We start from the raw sequence: 18572 nt of genomic DNA on the forward strand, positions 1-18572 counted from the left end.
TTCCGGCTACTTGGAAGGCTGAGGCAGAAGGATCGCCGGAGCCCAGCAGGCCGAGGCTGCGGTGGCCGGGAGCGGCCACTGCACTCCAGTCTGGGTGACGGAGTGAGACTCCAACTTAAAAAAAAAAAGAGTACCTTTAGGCGGCTGGTTCCTCTGCCACGGTGGTTTTGGGGCATCGTGGACACAGCAGGGGACGCACAAAGACTAAAGCAGGGAGACCTCCCACGTGAACAGACACTTGGTTTTGTGAACTAGAGGCCCCGCTTATGGCTGACTTGGTTCCTACATGGCTCAGGGGTCCAGTATGGGTGGCGAACGCCTACACAAACGGAGCTGGAAACTGAACAGACAGATGATACGCAGAGATCAGAATCGGCATCCAACAGAATCACCTGGGCCACACTGCAGGGCTGAGTCCGAACAGCAGCCTGGGGTGTCACAAGTCAGCGACCTGCAAGGACTCTGTGGCCCGGCCCTACCCTCTTCCGAATCTCGAAACACAAGGCGCCGCCCGGGGCCATGCGGGAGAGTGCAGCGGAGTTACAGCCGGACACGCAGGGAGCCTGAGGCCTGGCCCTGCGCTCTTCGGAGTCCCAGGGCAGCGAGCAGCCCCGTGGGAGGATGCCTCACGGGAGGACGGCGCGGGGCTGGGGAGAGGGGGCCAGATGGCGGCCCAGGAGAACCCACGGCTCTGCGTCGTAAATGCTCGGGGATGTGCCCGCGACAGGCAGCGGCGGGTGCGGGGAGCTGCCTGGCACGGCGCTGGTGGGGCCCCCTCGGCCCCAATGGGAGGGGCGGGGAGTCTCAGAGCAGGCCCAGGCTTCAGATGGAGACGCGAGCAGTGTGGGCTGTGGGCTCTTCACATCACAATCCACGTGGGGAGGGAGCAAAGGGACTGTCCCAACAGACCTGTGGAAAGACTTTGAGCCTAGACCATGGGACGACGAGGAGAGACGATGGGCACGGGAGGAGCCCAGGCTTCCGAGGGTCGCCGGCTGTGACTCCGCTGCACCCTCCCGCATGGCCCCGGGTGACGCCTTATTGTTTCGAGATTCCGAAGGGGGCCGGGCCGGGCCACAGAGTCCTTGCAAGCTGCTGTGAGAATCACTAGTCACACTGCTGGCACGGAGGGCCCTTCTTCCTGCTCTCCGAAATGCAGACTCATTGGCCATTACTCTGATAAAGATGAGTTAGCCAGGTTTTTCAAACTGAAGTCATGAGACCCCAGGTCCCTCCTCGGCCTTTGAAAAAAGAACACAAGAGCCAGCAGGAAGGCAGGGATTCCTCTTCTGCCTCCGCTATGGATGTTTGCAGGACAGACATGCTCGAAAACACTGCATCACGCCGTCAAACATACTTTTTACCACATGTCACATGTGAAAACGTTTGAAGAACGGGAACAGAGACATCAGAGGGAGCACTTCTGATGGAAAACTGAGATGAACGGAGGCGTGGCTTTTTCAGGACACTCATGCAAGGTTCACACAAAGCTTCTGCAGAAAGTGAGGTCTGTTCCGGAAATGGACAGAACACGCAGACATGTTTCCTGTCATGTTGCTGCTGAGGTTCACTGTCTCGTACACGTCCTTGCAATCGTGCTTGCCTTTGCTCGTTCCAGCACTGTGTCCATTTGCAACAGAGGACCCCAAACACCCAGAATTCTCACGGGGGGGCAGGCTCCTCGTGGTGCAGGCTTCCCCCTCGAAGTCAGCGTCCCAGAGCCCACCAGCATCCGTGTACCGGCTAGCATTGCTGTGAGAAGCTGTATTTGGCTTCAATGAGTTTTTGGTTTCATTGTGGGTGGTTTTTTCCAATGCTTTTGCCCATTTCCTGATGGGCGATTTACACAAACAACCTGCCCAGGACCAAAAACGGCCTGATTCCACGCCCTACTCTCCCTATTCACCTGATCTCACCCTGAGCAACACTTCTGTTTCTCCAGATGAACTAGGTCCTCAAAAGGAAACGTTCTGCTGATGTGGAAGAGGTGAAACAAAATTTGGGGTTTTTTGGGGGTTCTCCCTCATAAGACTATCTTATAGCAAATGATGGCAATCGTTTTTTATACAGCAGAAAAACAAAGCCTCTTAGTGTTGGCTGACTTTGAGCTTCTTTTGTCCTCAGCATCTTCATATGGACCCTTTTACAGAAAACAAGAGGGTCAGGAGAAAGGATGGCTCTTCTGTCTTAAATTTCTGTTGTTTTGACTTGGTGGAAAGACAGACTCTCTCCTCTCTCCATCTTTCCTGAGTCTTCAGATCACAAGGCTGCGAGGAAGACATCGCGGCCATCGTGCAGCTACACGTGCCGGGCACACACAAAGCGACAGCGGGAGGGGAGAGCGCTTGGAAGCTGACCTGGAGCCCCAAGCTAGCGCCCCGCCGTACCCTCCCATCGTGAATGGCCAAGTCGCCCCCACGTCGGAGGGCGTTTCTCGCCTTCCGTCTCACTGTCATCCCACACACAGTGGTGAAACGCAGGTCTGCGCCTGTCCGCGGCACCGTCTAGGAACACACATCAGCATACAGGTAAGAACATTACACCACGGGCATTCGTATTTCCAAGGGGAGTCTGGGCTGCCCTCTGAGGTGACTTTTTTCTGGTCTAACCATGCAAGTGCAGAGCAGGAAAGACTCGGTCTGGCAAGACCAGGGCTGAGACTTCCGAAAAGAGCAGAGACTGCTTGGGACTTGGGAGTGACTCGGGCGCAGGCTCTGTGCCCTTGAGTCGCAGCTCCTCACCACGGCAGCACCCGAAGTTGCCCTGTGGATACAGGGGCCCTTCAAGGACGCCAGGCCCTTGGTGGAGTCATGTCTGCTGAGCTCGCGCTCTGACGCAGGGGAAACCTTCACAGAGGGCAATCAGCACTGACCACAGCCAAGGCGACCACAGTCCACTGAGCACCTCTTAGGTGCAGAGCAATCCAGACCCGACCTGCACACAACAGTCTCGCTGTTCAATAGCGCCCACCAATGCTGGAAGGAAAGGAGCAGACAGGTAGTGCACAAGGTGCTCAGGGGTGGAGATCTCTGTGGTCTGAGATGACCAGCCACGGTGTCCCGCACAAGCCAGGCTTTACACTGAAGCAAGAGTAATGCCTGGGACACCAGGGAAGGAAGGGACACGACCCTTCCAAGGGGGAAACTGTGCACGGACCTGCAGTCATGGACCGAAGCGGACACGAAACACCATCTTTGTAACCTGCCTCTCACACCCCAAATTGCATAAGAGGAACAGTATATCCTCCTCGCCTCAAAAAGCAAGATGGCCTCACACAGCAGAAAGTGACAGTCAGCTCTCTCCCAGCTCCCATTCTCGAAGCCCTGCCTTAGAAAGCACTTCCAGCAGCTGTCTCTTCCCCACACTCGTATCTCTCGGCTCACATGCAACCCTGGCGCCCCACTTCTCTTCCATCTGCGTCTGGAATGGAAGGTCTCGGTCAGCTGCAGGCTCAATAAGAAAAGTCTTATTACCATATCGCACAATATCCTTCTAAGACCTGTAGATGGTAGAAGAGAAGGCCAATAAAAGATCTGTTGTAGCACAACTTTAGTGAGAAAGATGAAACACTGGCCCATGAGACTATTAAATAAACGACTGCCTTCTGTTATCGGAAAATGAGCGACCAACGATGTTTTAACTTGAATTTTAATGAAGCTGACGTGGCCTCTGGAGGACCCACAGGTTGACACGGCTCATGACTCTTCCTGGGACTGCCACTGGCCCTTGCCCCATCTGGGCACTGCGCAAACAATCCGCAGAGAGACCCAAGCGAGCGCTCTGCTTGCGGAAACTCGTGTGTGATGCCACGTCCAGCCAGAGGAGGGCATCGTTTTCCACCTCTTGGACTGTTTTTGAATTCCCCCACCTGGAGGGCAGGCCCTCTTTTGCCAGCTCAAAACCTCTCCGACGGGAGCTGGGGTTTGGACCCTCCTCTCGTAAATAGGCAGATGCGGCTCTCGGTAAACAAGCGAAACAAGCGAGACACTGGAGAGTGGATCAAGCGGCCTCCACTTAAGCCCACTGCTTCCAGCTTTGTCTCTGCGTCAGCACCACCCTGAGGCCCAGCTCCCGCGCCCGCCTCGGAGGGGTCAGGCTTACCTCGCTCTCCTGGGGTCCCGGGCACGCCTGCGTTTCCTGGGAAGCCTGGCGTGCCAGGGGGTCCTTGCTCGCCCGGGGTTCCAGGCAGGCCTGGTCTCCCAGGCTCCCCGGGAGGCCCCTGGACCGTCCGGACGGAGGAGGAGTGGCTGGGAATCTGGTTGAGGAGGGCTGTGTACCTGGCCATGTGACCTGCGGTGGTAAAGAAAGTCATGGTCAGCGACCCCAGGAGAGGAGGAAGGGACTCACCCATCGGGGCTCCGAGCCACTCAGCCGGGCGCCCACAGGGCAAGTGCTATTCCCCGGGCGTGTTTCACATTTCACTTTGCATGACGGCAACGGCTGGACTGTGTTCAAGCCGCATCTCACACGTTTGGAACTCCACAGCCCCTGCCAGCATCTCAGGAAACACCACGGGGCGGAAATCCTGAGGGTCTGCTTCACCCTCAGCGTGTGTCAGACCCCAGCCCTTGCAGGCTGCCTTCTCTCGAGAACCCCCAAATTGTCTATCTTCCAACCCCCAAACCCCCACCCCCCTACTGGCTCAACCCATCCTGGCTGCCAGGCCAGCTGGGGAACCCCCGTTCAGCCTGGCTGCAGGACCCCCACGAGCTCGATTCTGAAACCTGCATTCTCTCCGGCGGCCCCAACACTCTGTCGTGCCTGGAAGAGCATGTTTAATAACTAGAAGCATGCATGCAGGAGGCACTCAACACCACAGTGCTTTATTGTCCCGGTACCGCAGGGAGAGCAGACTGCCCCACGTGAATGCATTTTCTGGACAACTGTGATTTAGCCCTTTGAAACATGGAGAGCTGAATGCAAACAGTAGCCATTTTTTGAGGAATTCATCCTGAGACATGCTCAATCCACGCTTCCTATAAGCTCTGGGTGAGCAGGACTCGGGGGGCCTTCCTGATGGCACCCCCCGTGCCCACCTCCTCTTCTGAAAGGGCGGTCATCACCTCCCGCTGCCCCCTCCCTGGCCTTGCAGCTTCCCCCATGACCCTCCCCAGCATCGTTCTCGGTTCACGGTGACCTGGAAACCAGTGAGCGGCGCTTTGAGGGCCACACGTTACCCGCGAAGTCAAGTCCTGCGTGGCAGCCAAGAAGTAAAGCAGCCCAGAGAGAGCTGGAGCTGTGTTTGGGAGGTCGGCTGAGGCGCCTGAAACACAGCCCCGAGTGGCCGGCCGGCAGGTCAAGCGCACAGGCCTCTACCCCAGACCGCTCTGACCGCAGGGCCTCTGGCCTCATAGGCAGGCTGTACTCTCCCGTCTTGCCAACACTTGTTGGCTCCCCCTGCCCAGAAGCCATCGCCAGACCCTGAGAATTCTCCAGGAGAAAATACTATTTTGAACCCTTGCTTTTTAGGGTACGCATCAAATAATCAGTTTTTTACACAACATTTTTCCTCTGTACTGGAATAAAACAGCAACTATTGTGAAACCTTCCTCATATGGGGGTCAATGAGTCACACTAAGACGAGTCTGAAAACACTTCCTTAAAACCCTGATCTATTCTTTTTTATTCCTTAAAACCCTGACACTATACATGAGGAATAAGAAATCTATAAACTAATCCAAGATACAAGTTGGCTCTGGATGCGTTTCACTACAAAAGTGACTAGCGTTTGTTTACTTTCTCATTGATAATTGTGTTTTTTGTAGATCCTCATGGCATTAAACTCGAACAGTTACACTGAACTGGTACATTCTCTCTCTCACACACAGTTGGACGCTATAAAATTAAAGGAAGAGAAAATTAAAAGAAGCATCACAACTGTGTCTGGAATCCGCAGCCTCGTGCTTCGAGTGCCCTGAGATTTCTGTCTTGATGAAAACGGGTCCAGGCCATGCAGACCTTGGCTCCATCCTGGGGTGGGCTCAAACGTAGCTCAGCGCTGCAGGTGGAGACCTGGACCCAGCGACAGGGCCTGCTCGGACACTCGCAGGAGCCCTCTGGCCTGACTCTCCGGCTTTCCCAGGTTAGAATGATCGGGGTGGGGGCGCCAGGGGTGGGGCGGCTGGCCAGGCTGCCGCTGAGGAGGAGAGGAACTGTTCATTCCTTCCTGGTCCAGGGCTTCCGGGAACGGAGCCAGTTCCCGAGAACGAGGAGGGCCAGGCTAGAAGCCTCTGCCTGCACTGCTGAGCCCAGACCCCCAGTCTGCAGGCGGGCGCCGTGCAAACGAGCGGGCGTGCGAGGGGACGGCGGAAAGACAGCGCTGTTCGGGTCCCGAGAAAGACGAAGAAGGGGATGGGGTCACGGCAGATGTGTTGGACACGAGTCTCGGCACCAAGCCCCAGTGTCCCATCAGATGTCACGCTGAGCCTCTCCATGTGCAAGTGTGAGTGCGTGTGAGTGCGTGTGTGTGTTTGCGGGAGTCCATATGAGTATGTGTGCATGTGTGTGTGCATGTGAGTGCATGTGTGTTATGCGTGCGTGTGAGTGCATGTGAATGTGTGTGCACGTGTGTGCATGAGTGCGTGCATGTGAGTGGGTGTGAATGTGCATGTGTATGAGTGTGTGAATGTGTGTGTGCATGAGTGCATGTGTGTTCGTGAGGCATGTATCTGTGAGTGTATGCATGTGTGCATGAGTGTGTTTGTGTGTATGTGTGTGAGGTGTGTGAGTGTATGTGAGTGTGTAAACGCGTGTGTTCATTAGTGCATGTGTGAGTGTATGTGTGTATGAGTGCATGTGTGTTTGTGTGCTTGTGAGTGCGTGAGTACTTGTGAGTGAGCGTATATGAGTGGTGCATGTGTGTGTGAGTGTGCTCATGTGTATGAGTACGTGTGTGGTGCATGAGTGCATGTGTGTTGAGTGCATGTGTGTGCGCATGTGAGTGTGAACATGTGCGAGCGCATGAGTGTGTGTTCGTGAGTGCATGAGTGTGTAAATATGTATGTGCGTGCTTGTGTGTGTAGGAGTGTGTGTGGTGCATGAGTGCATGTATTTGTGAGTGTATGTATGTGTGCATGCGTGCGTGAGTCTCTGTGAGAGTGTGCTTGTGTGTGAGTGCATGTGAGTGTACAAACGTGTTCATGAGTGCATGTGACTGAGTGTACATGTGAGTATGAGTGCATGTGTGTGTGTGAACATGTGTGAGTACATCAGTGTGTGTTCATGAGTGTATGCACTTGTGAGTATGCATGTGTGTGTATGTGAGTGTGCTTGTGTGTGTATGAGTGCATGTGTGTGGTGCGTGAGTGCACGCGAGTGTGTAAACACGTGTTCACGAGTGCATGTGAGTGAATGTGTACAAGTATGAGTGCATGTGTGAGTGTGTGTGAGTGTCCATGCGTGTGTGAGTGTGTGTTCTGGCATAAATCCTAAGGACCAAAGGGGAAAACTTTGGGCGGACGGAAGATAACAGATGTCAGATGGATGAGGAGACCCTGGTCTGAATCTTGCAAGTCAGCAACGATCGACACCCTGAGTCTCTTCTGGGGGGCTGCTTCTGGAGGTGGGACCTGGCAGCCTGTTGGGGTTGAGCACTTGGGAAAGGAGCCCCTCCGCGTGAGAGACAAAAGGGACAGGAGACGTGGTCCGGGTGGTCCTGTGGAGCCCACGTGGACAGACAGGTTTTGCGGATCCGAGCTCCCTGAGGAGAGCTCTGGGACACTCGGCAACCACCCCTCGGTGATCAGCGCAGACCATTCGCAAAGCCTGCGGGTCGGCCCAGGACAAGCCTTCGGGGTGTCTCCCCGGCTGGGATGCTCGGCAGGCACCCTCCCACTGGAGCAGAGGCAGGAGCCAGCCGCGGGACACGAGCCGGCCCCACGACGTCGTGCACTTACTCTGGATGAGCTGCTCGCACACCTGACGTGCCACCGCCCTCACCATGGCTTGAGACTGCAGGTCGCCCTGCAAGAAAGAAGCATGCCCCGCTCAGCCACAGCCGCCTCACGGCCGCAGCGGGCAAAACAAGGCCACGTGCGTGCAGGAGGCGTACCCAGTCCTTGTGAGCCAACAAGCCCGGGGAGGATTTCTGGTCCTAAAGATTCTAAAACCTTTACTAGCTCTGAGACAAGCCCATATCCATTTAATGCCTCATTGACAGCTCTTTAGAGCTTATAAAATACAACACTTTCTCAAGCCCGGCCTCATTTAATTCTAACAATAACCCGGAAGAAAGACATTAAACCCATTTTATAGCTGAGCAGTACTAAACACACGGAGGGGCGGGCCTAGGCTCACCCCCCACCCCCCACCCCCCACCAAGAAACGGGATGAGGTCTCCTAAGCCAACGCAGTTATATGTGCAGGCACACAGTTTTGAAAGGAGGAGGGAGGCCCCTGAGGGGAACAGATTGGAGCGCTAGGGCCGGCTCCTTGGTCCCACACCTGCCGTCTCCCTGGGTGCCAGCACGAGAGCGCCACGACACACAGGCGCCTGCTGCAACGTGGCACCCTGGAGCCTTGGCTTATCTGAAGCGAGACACCGCCGTGCGCAGTGTTCTCATCAGATCCGCCGTGCGGGTTGGGGGAGCTCGAGTTTCCGCACTTGACCCTGGAGAAGCGAGCCCAGGGCCGAGGAGGGACAGCAGCAGACACACAACCAGAAACCCGCTTTGCTGGCCTCCAGCCATGGGGCCCTCGCCCTGGAGAACGCTCAGGCCGCGAGATGGGGGGGTGGGGGGGTGGCAGGGAGGCTGCCCCGCCGTGGGGGCAGACCGCCGCCGCTGCCAGTGACACTTACTCGTTCTCCTCGCTCCCCTTTCACTCCAGGGACACCCTGTGAAGAGGAAGACGACACTGCGGTCACTAAGAAAAACGAGGGCGCGTCTTCTTTGATGAAGATGTTTTTCCTAGTCCCAGTTATTCTGCAGCAAAAACGGGTAGGCAGCCGCAGGAGAGAAACAGACGGCAACCAGCAATCTCAGCAAACACAGCCAGGAGGGGCCGCGCCGCCATGCTGCTTCAAACACGCGTCTCCCTGGGGCAGCTCCATCGGCCTTCCCACACTTCGGGCCATGCTGCGTGCCGGTCTCCGCAGCGCCTTTGAAATTCACTTCGCAGGTCTCTGAACAGCTACCTTGCTTCAGTCTCTAGGAAACCGCTCAACGGCAGGAAAAGGCCTCTGGACTCCGGAACTCGAGGGGGACGAGATGAGGGGGGAGCCCCACAGCCCCGCTTTGCTCCTGCCCAGCCCGGCACTTTCTCCCAAGTTCTCCCACATTTTACACAAATTCTTGGCTGGTCCATTTTATTTTATTTCTCTGAGTGAGAGTCTCACTCTGCCGCCCAGGCTGGAGTGCAGGGGCACGCTCACGGCCACCCCAGCGTCGACCTGCCGGGCTCCGGCGATCCATCTGCCTCAGCCTTCCAAGTGGCCGGAACCACAGGCGCACGCCACCAGGCTCATTTTATTTTTATTGTAGAGACCCCGGCTCAGGCAGTCCACTCGCCTCAGCCTCCTAAAGTGCTGGGATGACAGACTGAGCCACCGAGCCTGGTCTGATTTATTGTTTTACAATGTGGCTTACCTACTCTTTGACCCCTAAGAAACTTTGTTGTTGTTGTAAAAAATTTACTTAAAAACCCAATGGCATTTTCAGTGTTTCTGCAATGGAATTACAGTCCTAATACGAAACGTGTGTCTCCAGAAGGATTTTGTCTTTTTTTTCGTGGGAGGCAGTGCTCCCAGAGCAGCATCTGCACAGACCCATGAAGAGAGGAGCAAGGGGGTGTGTGAGGGAGCCTGCCACGTCGTCAGATGGCTTCACGCGGCCACTGCAGTCTCCGCGGGTCCCAGACTCAGCCTCTTCTCCAAAATCTCCATTCATTCACAAATATCCAAGCTCAAATTCTGGCCTTACCCCACCGCGTGCAGCCAAACCAGCTTCCCAGAGAAAGAAGACGCCCTCGTTTGTAGTGTCTGCTGGTGCTGGAGATGGAAAAGTTCCCACCCAACTGACGGCAAGTGCTAATGTGCTGTCGCCCAGACGCAGTTGGGAAGGGAGAGGCGATGCCTCCCAGCTCCGCTGAGCAGACACAAGCAGCCACGGCAGCTCCCTCGTGTTTCCTCCCTCTTGCCCTCCCATGTCTCTTCAAGCACACGGACACATGCCCTTTTTTTTTCTTTTTTCTTTTGCGTTGCAGTGCGATTCCTTCACCTCCGTTCCTCCCATCCACCCTACGGGTGCTGCCCGGGCCATCTCGTACCAGGACCCTTGCAACCTCCTCCTGACTGGCTTCCTGCACTGTGGCCTCCTCCCAGCTGATTCTCCCAACAGCCACCGGTTCCCTCCTCAGGCACCACCACACACAACTCAAAGAGCTCACTGGCTGATGGTGGCTCTTCTTCTGTTCAGAATCACTCAGGGACTCTCGGACGTCCATGTGACAAAGTTAAAGTCCTCGAGTTCAGTCTCCTGTCATTTGGTCCCATCCTGTCTGTATGTTTCTCTCTCTCTCTCTCTCTCTCTCTCTCTCTCCACCCCTCCCATCCTTCAATCTACCTATCTATCTCCTATGCCTCAAGATTACAGCTTCTCATTCTCACAGGCCCGGGCCACCTAGCACTAGAACAATTTGATATACAGGAAAAGTATGCAGTGGAAACCTTATAGACTAAGTATCGAGAGCAGGAATATTCTAACGGAGTACTTAGTCCAAATATCAGTTGACGCTAATTTTTCTCGAGTCCCAGGCTGGAGTGCAGCAGCACAGTCACAGCCGCCACAGCCTCCCGAGGAGCTGGGCCTTCAGGCGCTTGCCGCCACGCCCGGCCCGTTTGTCTCATTTTATTTAACGTCGCGAGCGAGAGGAGGGCTCGCTGTGCTGCCTAGGCTGGCCTTGAACTCCCGCTCAAGCAGCCCTCCCGCCTTGGCCTCCCAAAGTGCTGGGATTATGTCGATGGCAAGATCCTTGAAACTGGACAGTAACTTACATTGTTTTGTATTTTCAAAACCACCTAGCCAGTTTCTTGCCCGAGAGTCACTCAAATATTCACCTAAGTCCAATGCTAAATTGACTAGACTTATAATGTTGATTATAAATCTAGGGCCATCTACCTCTTTCAGCCTGGAGCTTCTTTTTGTTGTGTTAATAAAATGAAATCACTGGTTTACTTCAACTAGAAGTATAAATCCATGCTTTCGTGTGCCATGGGATAATTCTCCAGAATTGTAAAGGAGATCAATAATCAACAAGGCACAAAGAACACTATTTAAAATACACATGCACACAAGTACGCATAAGATTTTGTGCTGGGTATATGGGTGTTCATCCTAAAATTTTGTCAATTTTGTGCGTGTTTAAAATTTTTCTAGCCGGGCTCGGTGGCTCAGCCTGTAATCCTGTGCCTTTGGGAGGCTGAGGTGAGTGGATTGCCTGAGTCCGCGGGTTCGAGACCCCCCTGGGCAGCGAGACCTCATCTCTACAATAAATAAAAAAATCAGCCGGGCGTGGTAGCGCACGCCTGTAGTTCCGGCTACTCGGAAGGCTGAGGTGAAAGGATCGCCGGAGCCCAGCAGGTCGAGGCTGCGGTGGCCGGGAGCGGCCACTGCACTCCAGTCTGGGCGACAGAGTGAGACTCCAACTCTAAAAAAAAAAAAAATTTCTTACTAATATTTTGGGGAAAAAGTAGGATATTGCAGGCCATTTAAACTCCCTGTTTCTTTGTAAGATGAGCCACTAAATTAAGTGTTCCTGGAGTCCCTCACCAGGCCAATGAGTTATCATCTCAGGATATGGTCATTACTTGGAAGCTGGAGAACAAGAGACAGGAACTGGTGAAAAGTGAAGGATCCCAAGCTCTCCAGGGAAGCAGAGCCTCGCAGCTGTGGCTTTCCTGTGCGGTCTTCGAGGTAGGGCCCTGTGCAACTTGGGGACGTCTGTCCCCCACTCCCAGGACTGTGCCTGGGCCCTGGTAGGCATTCAGCACCCATGTGTAAACTGAATGCATGAACAACGGTTGACTTTCACGTCAAGTCTGGGTGACAAGATGGTTTGTGCTTCATTTTAACCTTTTGGTTGAAGAAAGGACAGAAGAGCTATTTAAGACATACTCAAGTAGTGCTCTTTTCAAGCACTGAAAAAACACTTGACTCCATTAAAAAAAATTCTATCATAAAAATTTTTTACAGCTGGGCACAGTGGCTCAGGCCTATAATCCCAGCATTTGGGAGGCTGAGGCGAGAGGATTGCCTGAGTCCAAGGGTTCAAGACCCACCTGGGCAACTTGCCGAGGCCTTGTCTCTCCAATAAATCAAAACATTAATCACAACATTAGCTGGGCATGGTGGTGCATGCCTGTCATTCCAGTTGCTTGGAAGAATGAGGTGGAAAGGATCACCTGAGCCCAGCAGGTCGAGGCAGTGGTGGCCATGAGCGTGCCACTGCACTCCAGCCTGGGTGACAGAGTGAGACTCCGACTTAAAAAACAAACAAGTAAATAAATAATAAATAAAATTCTTTTTACAAATGTAAGATGCACGTGGTAGTCCTTGCCCCCAGCCCAAATTACTTCCAGAAATAAATGTAAGGCCTGTGCCCTCCTTCTTCATCCCTTGGCTTTATGCATGGACGACACCCAAAGAGACAGGACGTCCACTGGCACATTCACCTGGAGGTGAGAGCTGCCACCAGCCACACCTTCACAGGAGCAGCTTTTCAAGTGTTGGAGGCAAAACAAAACCACAAATCGCCACCAAGAGAAGGCTCATATCCTACAGCTGCCGTGTGTGAAGATGCTGTAAATGACAGCAGCTAACGCTGTCCTCGGGGCTTTCAACTGGTGCGGTGGGTTCAGCCTGCTAACAACCTGGGAGGTTAATTCATCTCAGCCTCGTAAGACTCCCACACGATTAATGCATTTGCCCCCTGTAACAACCCTGTGAGACAGGGTTTCCATCTCACAGATCAGGGACAATGCCACACCAAGAGGTAGGCTATGCCGCCTATCCAAGGTCACACAATAGGGAAGTGGAAAAGCTGGGCCCTGAACTCAAGCTGTGGGCTCTGGATCCGTGCACATCTCAAGGATGCGCTACCACCCTGTCAAACAGGAACTCTGCTCAGCTGTTTTGCCGGTCTATGTTTATTTTTTATTTTTTTAATTTTTTTTTGAGTTGGAGTCTCACTCTGTCACCCAGACTGGAGTGCAGTGGCCGGAATTACAGGCGCGCGCTACCACGCCCGGCTAATTTTTTTATTTTATTGTAGAGATGAGGTGTCGCCTGCCCAGGCGGGTCTCGAACCCGCGGGCTCAGGCAATCCACTCACCTCAGCCTCCCAAAGGCGCGGGATTACAGGCTGAGCCACCGAGCCCAGCCGGTCTATGTTTTTTAATCCAGTGAAGATAACATTTTTTTCCTAATTAAAATAAAACAAGCAGGCTGGGCATGGTGGCTCAAGCCTGTAGTTCCAGCTCTTTGGGAGGCCGAGGCAAGAAGACTGCCTGAGCCCAGGGGTTCAAGGCCAGCCTGGGCAACTTGGTGAGACATTGTCTCTGCAATAAATCAAAAAACTAAACTGGGTGTGGTAGCAAGCGCCTGTGGTTCCAGTTACTTGGAAGGCTGAGGCAGAAGGATCTCCTGAGCCCAGCAGGTCAAGGCTGTGGTGGCCGTGAGCATGCCACTGCACTCCAGCCTGGGCGACAGAGTGAGACTCTGACTTAAAAAAAGAACACACAAAAATAAAAATAAGACAAGCAAACACCATCCCCAGACAGAGCCTTACTCTAGTAATTCAGAATTAGGTTTTACCTTGAGTCGTTTTTAGAAGTTCATTTTATCGGGAATATTTTTATGTCTGTGCCAGTATACTTTTTGACATTGTCATTGCTGTCACGTACTAAACTGATTTGTTTGAAAATGCTTCCAATTTAGAGAACAAAATTATAGTGCAAGCCCAACTGATGTGGGTTCGGAATGGACAGCACCAGCCACTGGCACTCTGTGTGTGGGGATGGGTGTGTTTGGCTGGGCCTGACATTCCTCAAACTCAGCCTCACGAAGCTTGTCATGAAGTGGCTAATAGGTACAGCCAGGCAGTCTCAGTGAACGATCTTTTTAGTGGAATATCTGTGCAGCTAGAAATTATGTTTCACTCCAACTTGTCTGACATCTCTCCTTTGATTTTTTTACAAAGTAAAACGAAAACAAAATAAAAATCCCTGAGCAAGCCAAGGCCTATAACTTCCTTGGGTATGCTTTGAGGGAAAACACACATTCCCTGCAGATGCAGGCAGGAGAAAGCGGCACATTTTCCTTCACTTTCAGGAACACTTGAAATGTAAAGAAAAGAAAACACAGTAGCTACATTCATAGATTCACAGAATTTTCGGGCTGAAACGAAGAGGAAAGATCTCGTGGTCCAAGTCCCACGTATTAAAGATGTCTGTTAAAGAGAATCAAAACATCCTGGGCTGCTCTAAAGGTCTCCGTGACACGACCCCTAGTCTATGAGACTCTCCTTCGAATCCTCTCTGAACTTGGCTTCACTAGAATGCAAAATCTCTTTTTATTTCTTAAGATGAATGTGTGCTAAGGGCTTCCTGTGTGTCAGATACTATGCCGGGGTCTAGAACTACGAACACGAGTATGACACCATTTCTGTCCTCAAGGAAGGGCCGCGTTAGTGAAGAGATGGCCGCTGCGTGAATGAAGCACCTCCCGCCTGCGGCAGTGAGGCGGGCTCACCCGAGGGTGCGTCTTGAGGAGGCAACAGCCCAGAGCTCATGAGGAGGCCAAAGGGAGGCAAGAGATGTGAGATGGTGTGGCGTGTGCTGGGGGTTTCCAATAACTGTGATTCGGCTCCCCGTGAAGGGGTGACAGCAAGTCCTTCGTGAGGGGCTCATCCCCTAGCAATAGTGACCCGGGGAGGAGGGTCAGAGGGACACATGGGGTGGCATCCTTTAGGATGCCTGGCCGCTGGTGAATGGACCAGGCCAGGGCCAGCAGAGTCCAAGCCGGTGAGAGTTTTTTGGGGCAGTCACAGTGAGAAACGACGGCCTGGAGTAAACCGTGGCCATCACGGTGGAGCTGGAGAAAGACTTGAAAATGTCCCATGCACACGGGACGGGCACCCTGTGCTCACCCACGCGGCCCACACCCACCTGAGCAAGGTCTCCCTTTTGTCTTTGGGGTCAGAGCTCCACACATGTTTCAGGCCTGCATGGAAACGCAGCCTCCTTCGGAAGCTGCAGGCCCAGCCCACGGCTCAGGGGCCTGGGACCCTCGGGGATCTTCCGTTCTCTCCCCGCCCTCCCTCTCTCTTCTCTCTCTCCCCCTCTCTCCCTCCCGACGCCTTCTCTGTCTCTCCTCTCCTGCTCTTCGTCTTCTCTCTCTCTCACTGGAGCTGCTGTAGCAACTTCCTCGCCCTCCTCTCAAGCATCCCATGCTCTCTGCCCTTTGTCACAACTTCTCGTGTGAGACATCCCCCTCTCTAGACACCTGCAAGTGTGGAAAATGCCCTGACCATCTCTTGCAACCCTCACGTTCCCTCCCACCAGGTAGCCGTGTGCATTCTGGGCCTGCTCCCTCGACATTTTGAACGAACAAACGAAGGGTTATGAAGGCCGGATGGTTTGCCCGGGTGACGTGGCAGACAGCTGGCTGGGGTCACACAGCTGGCAGCCACACCCAGAGCCGGGAGCCCTTCTTCGGACGCCGGGCTCCTGGGATGCGGGAGCGACGCACTCGCCGACCCAACTCGACACAGGCCCTGCAGAGAGCGAATCCAGCCCGCCGCAGGAAGGAGCAGGTTTCGGCCAGCGCTGAAAGAGGCGGCAGCCGGGCCTCAGACCCGGCGGCTGGAGGAAGTGGGCAGGGGTCAGGACACAGGGGCAGGAGGCAGCCTGCAGAGGGCAGGGGCGGGGGCGGGGGTGGGGTGCAGGCTGCAGGGGTCAGGTTGCAGAGGGCAGGGGCGGGGGCCAGGGGGCAACAGGCGTGTGCTTCAGTCACGGCTGCAGGATACACGCTGCTGTCCGGTGCGCAGCCGTCCCTCCCGGCGCCCTCCCTCCTGCGTCCTAGACAGACGTCCCTGGGAAATCCATCCAGGTCCTCCCACTGTGACACCACGCTCCCTGGAACAAGCGCCTGGCCCAGCATCCAGCAGGCCCTGGCAGCTGGCAGCCCCGACTCAGAGAAGAGCCGCCTGCGGCCCGAAGAGCCCCGTGCCTGCCTGGCATCCCCACCTCGCGACAGACCACGTGGCTCCCATCTCCGATAAAAGTGCCAGTGAACCAAGAGCCGCTCCTTCCGCCGTCTGGGGCCCTTGACGCTGACTTATAACAAAAACAACGCCACCAGCAAGGGTTTCCTTTGTGAGGAAAGCTCCCTGGTCTTTCTGCACATCCCATTCTTTGAGGGTAACCCAGGGCCGCAGCGGGCCAGGTGGCAAACAGGTGGTGCCACACATGCCACGCACCCAGGTCTCACCTGCCCTCCACACTCCGGCTACCCCAGGCTCTGCAAGCCTGCTCTTTGCTCCCTGGCTCGCTCCCTCTCCACTCCTCTTGGATCAGGATCGATCTAGAGCTCACTCTTTCCTAGCTAGGCCAAGCAAAACCCGTCCCAAGAGCTGCCAGGAGGAGCGAGAAGATGGCCGCATGCACACGTGTGTGTGTGTTTCTAACTACACTGAGCTTGTTTTTTGGCATTTTCTTGTCTCGCTTCAGGAGGCCTCAAGGCCCTCGATGTGCTCAAACCTCCTGTGTGACTTCCCGGGAAACAGGTTCAGCATCCCCGATTCTGATGCCTCGTGGACCAGGACCCCCCTGCTCCCAGGTCTGCCGGTGTGTCGGGAGCTCAGGCCCCCAGGAGCACATTGGAGAAGCAGACTGGAGCCCAGAGGCAAAAGTGTGCTTTTAAGTTTCTTGTCTGGTGCGAAATGGTGTAATATCGGATGGAGAGATAAGCCTGCAATGAAAGAATGGTGGAGACAGGAGTGCACGTGCTCACACACGTGCTTTTGAGTGTGCTTACATGTGTTTCTGTGTGTCCACATGTGTGTATTTTTGTGTGTTCACATGTGTGTGTGGTTGCTTTCGTGTGCAGGATCATATTTGATAACACCTTTTGGATTTAAAAAGGGTGTGTGAAGATAAAGCAATCCTGTTTCCTTTTTCTTTTCTTTTTTTTTTTTTTTGAGTTGGAGTCTCACTCCGCTGCCCAGGCTGGAGTGCAGTGGCACACTCACGGCCACCCCAGTGTTGACCTGCTGGGCTCCAGCGATCCTTCTGCCTCAACCTTCCAAGCAGCTGGAACTACAAGTGCATGCACCATGCCTTATTTATTGTAGAGACAAGGTCTCGCCAACTTGCCTGGGCTGGACTCAAACTCGCTGTCCATGGGCTGAGCCACCAAGCCCGGCCGCAATCCTATTTTCTTCTGTGACCTGTGACCGGTGTGATTTGAAAAGAAAGAGAGCTGGAAGTGTCCTGAGAGACAACAATGCAGCTGGAATAAGAGTAAGCTCTGTAAAGCAACTGTTAAGAGTATCATTAGCCGGGCTCGGTGGCTCAGCCTGTAATCCTGCGCCTTTGGGAGGCTCAGGTGAGTGGACTGCCTGAGCCCGTGGGTTCGAGACCCTCCTGGGCAGCGAGACCTCATCTCTACAATAAGTAAAAAAAATCAGCCGGGCGTGGTAGCGCTTGCCTGTAATTCCGGCTACTTGGAAGGCTGAGGCGGAAGGATCGCCGGAGCCCAGCAGGTGGAGGCTGCGATGGCCGGGAGCGGACACTGCTCTCCAGTCTGGGCGACCGAGTGAGACTCCAACTCAAAAAAAAAAAAAAGAGTATCATTTATTTAAATGCAAACTAGAATGTGTCTGCTAAAATGTAGAAGCATGTTTACGTGTGTACCTTGCATGGGTTTGCTCACCTGCGTGTGGCCTGTGAATCAGAGCCTGGAAAAGGACTCTGGGGATGAAAGAATTTTATTAAAATGAGTATCAAGAGAAAGCGTCACAAGACTAGCTAGGGGTAGAGAGGCACCTTTCTGAATGAGAGCCAGTATTTCTAGCGTATCTTGCTAGCAACGGTGGGTGAAAAAAGGTCCCCCAGTTCCCATGCCCCAAATCCCCGGACCTGTGATAATGCCACTACCTTATGTGGCAAAAGGGACTTTGAAAATGTGACTCGGTTGACCAGGCTCGGTGGCTTAGCCTGTCATCCCAGCACTTTGGGAGGCTGAGGCAAGTGGATTGCCTGAGCCTGCCGTGGGTTCAAGACCAGCCTGGACAACTTGGTGAGACCTTGTCTTTACAATAAATCAAAAATTAGCCTGGCATGGTAGCACACGCCTGTAGTTGCAGCTACTTAGAAGACTGAGGTAGAAGGATCGCCGGAGCCCAGCAGGTTGACATTGGGGTGGCTGTGAGCGTGTCACTGCACTCCAGCCTGGGCAACCGAATGAGACTCCAACTCACAGAAAAAGAAAAAGCCAGGCTCGGTGGCTCAGCCTGTCATCCCGCGCCTTTGGGAGGCTGAGGTGAGTGGATTACCTGAGCCCATGGGTTCGAGACCC

At 54.1% G+C, this 18572-nt stretch overlaps 1 protein-coding gene across 1 annotated transcript in view; it reads right to left on the reverse strand.

The window, feature by feature from the left end:
* Positions 1-1469: 1469 nt before the first annotated feature.
* Positions 1470-18572, reverse strand: part of COL14A1 (collagen type XIV alpha 1 chain) — a 197571-nt gene continuing 180468 nt past the window's right edge. Inside the window, exons 42-49 of the mRNA XM_021712073.1 lie at positions 8798-8833; positions 7896-7962; positions 4102-4290; positions 3384-3443; positions 2935-2975; positions 2742-2846; positions 2388-2504; positions 1470-1772 (exon numbers count right to left, since the gene is read on the reverse strand). Coding sequence (XP_021567748.1) covers positions 1470-1772; positions 2388-2504; positions 2742-2846; positions 2935-2975; positions 3384-3443; positions 4102-4290; positions 7896-7962; positions 8798-8833 — 918 coding nt within the window. The remainder of the gene's footprint in view (positions 1773-2387; positions 2505-2741; positions 2847-2934; positions 2976-3383; positions 3444-4101; positions 4291-7895; positions 7963-8797; positions 8834-18572) is intronic.

This window comes from Carlito syrichta, unplaced genomic scaffold (assembly GCF_000164805.1).
Source record: "Carlito syrichta isolate Samal-C Ts95f unplaced genomic scaffold, Tarsius_syrichta-2.0.1 Scaffold303047, whole genome shotgun sequence".
NCBI lineage: Eukaryota > Metazoa > Chordata > Mammalia > Primates > Tarsiidae > Carlito > Carlito syrichta.